General features: G+C 37.9%; 1 protein-coding gene across 1 annotated transcript in view; it reads right to left on the bottom strand.

Moving 5' to 3' along the window:
• Nucleotides 1-3,001, bottom strand: part of abcc2 (ATP binding cassette subfamily C member 2) — a 14,368-nt gene extending 11,367 nt beyond the window's left edge. Inside the window, exons 1-3 of the mRNA XM_019864654.1 lie at nt 2,481-3,001; nt 442-615; nt 102-248 (exon numbers count right to left, since the gene is read on the bottom strand). Coding sequence (XP_019720213.1) covers nt 102-248; nt 442-615; nt 2,481-2,525 — 366 coding nt within the window. The 5' untranslated portion in view covers nt 2,526-3,001. The remainder of the gene's footprint in view (nt 1-101; nt 249-441; nt 616-2,480) is intronic.
• Nucleotides 3,002-3,028: the final 27 nt, after the last annotated feature.

Genomic DNA, 3,028 nt, shown 5'->3' with positions numbered 1-3,028 from the left:
AAAAAAAAAAAAAAAAAAAAAAAAAAAAGGGAGGACAGAATGTAAGCACACATCATCTCTCCAAGACAAAAGCCAGAGTTGGGCTAAATTACTACACATACCCATGACACAGCATAAATGATGGGGTTTGTATAGTACACAGTAGGATTCTTTTCTGCTGTAGGCACGTCTTGGCTCGGACCAAAGTCCTCCGCTAATGTGATGGCCAGGCCTGCTATGGCAGTCAGGAACAGCAGGGAAGCGACAACCTGAGGACATAAAAGGCATGATGCAAAACCAGAATGAAACCAACAATGCTACGCATACAAATCTTAAACATAAACTGCAATTAATGTATAGTGATTTTTTTTTTAGATTTTCATTTGCTGCAATCCATCTTCATCACACCTGGACTGGAGGTGCAAGTTTTTATTTGAAAAATACAGATGAGTGTGATATGACCTGTTTGCAGGTATAGAGTCTGGACAGGCATCTTGTGTCTTTTGTTCTCCTGCAGAGAGTCAGCAGGTGCCACGGGGCACACAGCCACAGGAAGCCCAATGGGATCCACACCAGCACTGTCTGCTCCAAACATACTGGCAGATCTGGATCTTCTCTCTCCACATATGAAGAGTTCTGTAGCATGACATGAATAAAAATGAGCTACTTCTTCAACTGAAGGCCAAAACTCTGGATATTAGGTATTGTTTTAAAGAAAAAAAACAGAAATGAAACAAATAAGATGGTTCCAGTTAAGTCATCAATCATATCACAGCTGGGTCAGCATTGCAAATTGACAATTTGTTCTCAACTGCCATCCCTGGATAAATAAAGGTCGGCAAAACATCGTTATTTGTGTCAACAAAGAGTGCAATTTTTGTGAATCTTCATGACAGCAATTGTAATTTGCAATTGTACAGCATTTTCTGTGAAATCTGTAACTGTGCATTGTTCCCAATTATAAAATCATACTGTGTTTTGTCTCAAAATGCTAACAATATTTTTCCAGATTTGGTTCTGCACGCATTTTGGATAACCATACAGGCAAGCTTCAATGTCATAAAACATAATCATGTGAGAAGTTAAAAGAAAATGAAAACAATATATAATAAAAACTACCATCGGAAAAGTAGTCAGACTCCTAAGAGAATTATGTTGTATGCTTTTGCAAAAAAACATATTTTTCACTTGAGATAAATTTCATAATTTTACAGGGATGAAGTAATTTTGATGAAGTATATTTTATCGATAAAAAGTTGTTTTGACTTACTTAATTACACTAAAAAACAAATATAACTAAAGAGTTGATTAATCATCCTACTAAAGCTCTTCATGTTCTACTACAAACTTGCCACAAGTTATCAGACATGCTGAGTCATTGCTTACCTAACAGCATTTATTGTCCTCTCATATGCTTACTGAAATGAATATCAAACCCCAAAGGTGCATGAAAAAAAACTAATATTCACTGCAGTTTTTTTTCTTTTGTGCACACATTATTTCATAAAATTTGATTATGAACTGCCTGATTCGATAATTTGTTGTAATTAATGCAAAGCTTCGCGGATAAAATCAATTCAACTCAAGGCGTATTTATAGAGCACTTTCAAACAGCCATCGCTGCATACAAAGTGCTGTACATGGAGCAACTAACATACGATATATACAACAATAAAGCAATAAATCAGTAACAAAGATGGTAGAAGGCACCAAACAGTAAAACTAAGATCAGATCTGAGTCATGCTGAGTCAAATGCCAAAGAATACAAGTGAGTTTTGAGGCGGGTTTTAAAGATGGGCAGCGAGGGGGCTTGCCGAATGTTCAAATGACAAAAATGGTTAGAAATATAATCGATTCATTTTGTCTGCCACATAGTGTACAGTAATTGCTAAGTCATTATAAAATATTTTGGGAAGTCAGAACCAACAAAATATTTTTTTTGAACAAATATGGGTATTGTTTTATTGATATTGTAACAAAAACTTCAAGTAAGCGAAAGGAAAAACACCCAATAATACTAATGATTAAAAAACAAAGTAGATAATATAAACTAAATACCGTATTTCATTTTAAATGGGCTCAAACTGCCACCATCATAGATCATGCATGTTATGTTTTAAGTAAAATGTTAACATTCTGAATTGTACAAGTGAACCACCATATAATAAAATAAAGCAGAGCAACTGACTCGACACTGACAACAGACAAAAAATGTTTTGTGTGATACTGTGGCCTGGAGATGGGTGTGTAATGTTTATTTACATTAGCATAGGTAGAGTAAAAACAATTTGTGTATGCAATTGATAGAAAGACTTTAGCAAAGTCCTATGGTTATCATCATATTTGTTTGTATTTCCACCAATGACATAACAAACACGTTCCCCGATGGTGATCCAACTCAGATCTATTTTTCCATATATGACAACCGAACATGACAATTACTCCATCGTAGGTAAACAAAAAGCCATTGCACGGTGACATGAAAGCCAGTCACACTCACCCAGAACACAGAACCACAGTACTCCTCCAGGACGGCGGCACACATGGTCCTCAGCGATGCCCTCGGGCAAATCTTAGCGGACCGGTCAACTTTTGATGCCTCGGTCCCTCGGGCTCCCCTCAAGAGCTCCTCACTCTTGCCTGTCCGCCCACGGGATGACAATGGCAGGATATGACGAAGGAGGGACTTTGAGCCATGAGTCTTTTGAAACTGAAGGCAAAACTTGTGATCGTGAAAAGCGATAAGAAGAGATTCACGAGAACAACAATTCAGTCAGATGATTATCCTCCTGGTTGTCTTCAAAGACATCCACAAGAGCATCAGTCTCTTTTGGAGCGAAGGACAACACTAAATCACTGTAGTCATTGTTGAGAGAATCCAGCTTGCACCAGAGTCCACAGACACTGCTCCACTCACAAACGTGTCTAAAGTTCAACTGTTCAAAGAGACAGCTGCATGAAAAGAGAAGACAGAAAGCGAATGAAAGGGAGGGGGTGGGGGGAGAGAGAGAGAGAGAGAGAGAGAGAGAGAGAGAGAGAGAGAGAGAG

This window comes from Hippocampus comes, unplaced genomic scaffold, assembly GCF_001891065.2.
Source record: "Hippocampus comes isolate QL1 unplaced genomic scaffold, H_comes_QL1_v1.1 scaffold108, whole genome shotgun sequence".
NCBI lineage: Eukaryota > Metazoa > Chordata > Actinopteri > Syngnathiformes > Syngnathidae > Hippocampus > Hippocampus comes.
The sequence above is the reverse complement of the archived record's forward strand: the minus strand, read 5'-3'. Positions and strand labels throughout refer to the sequence as shown.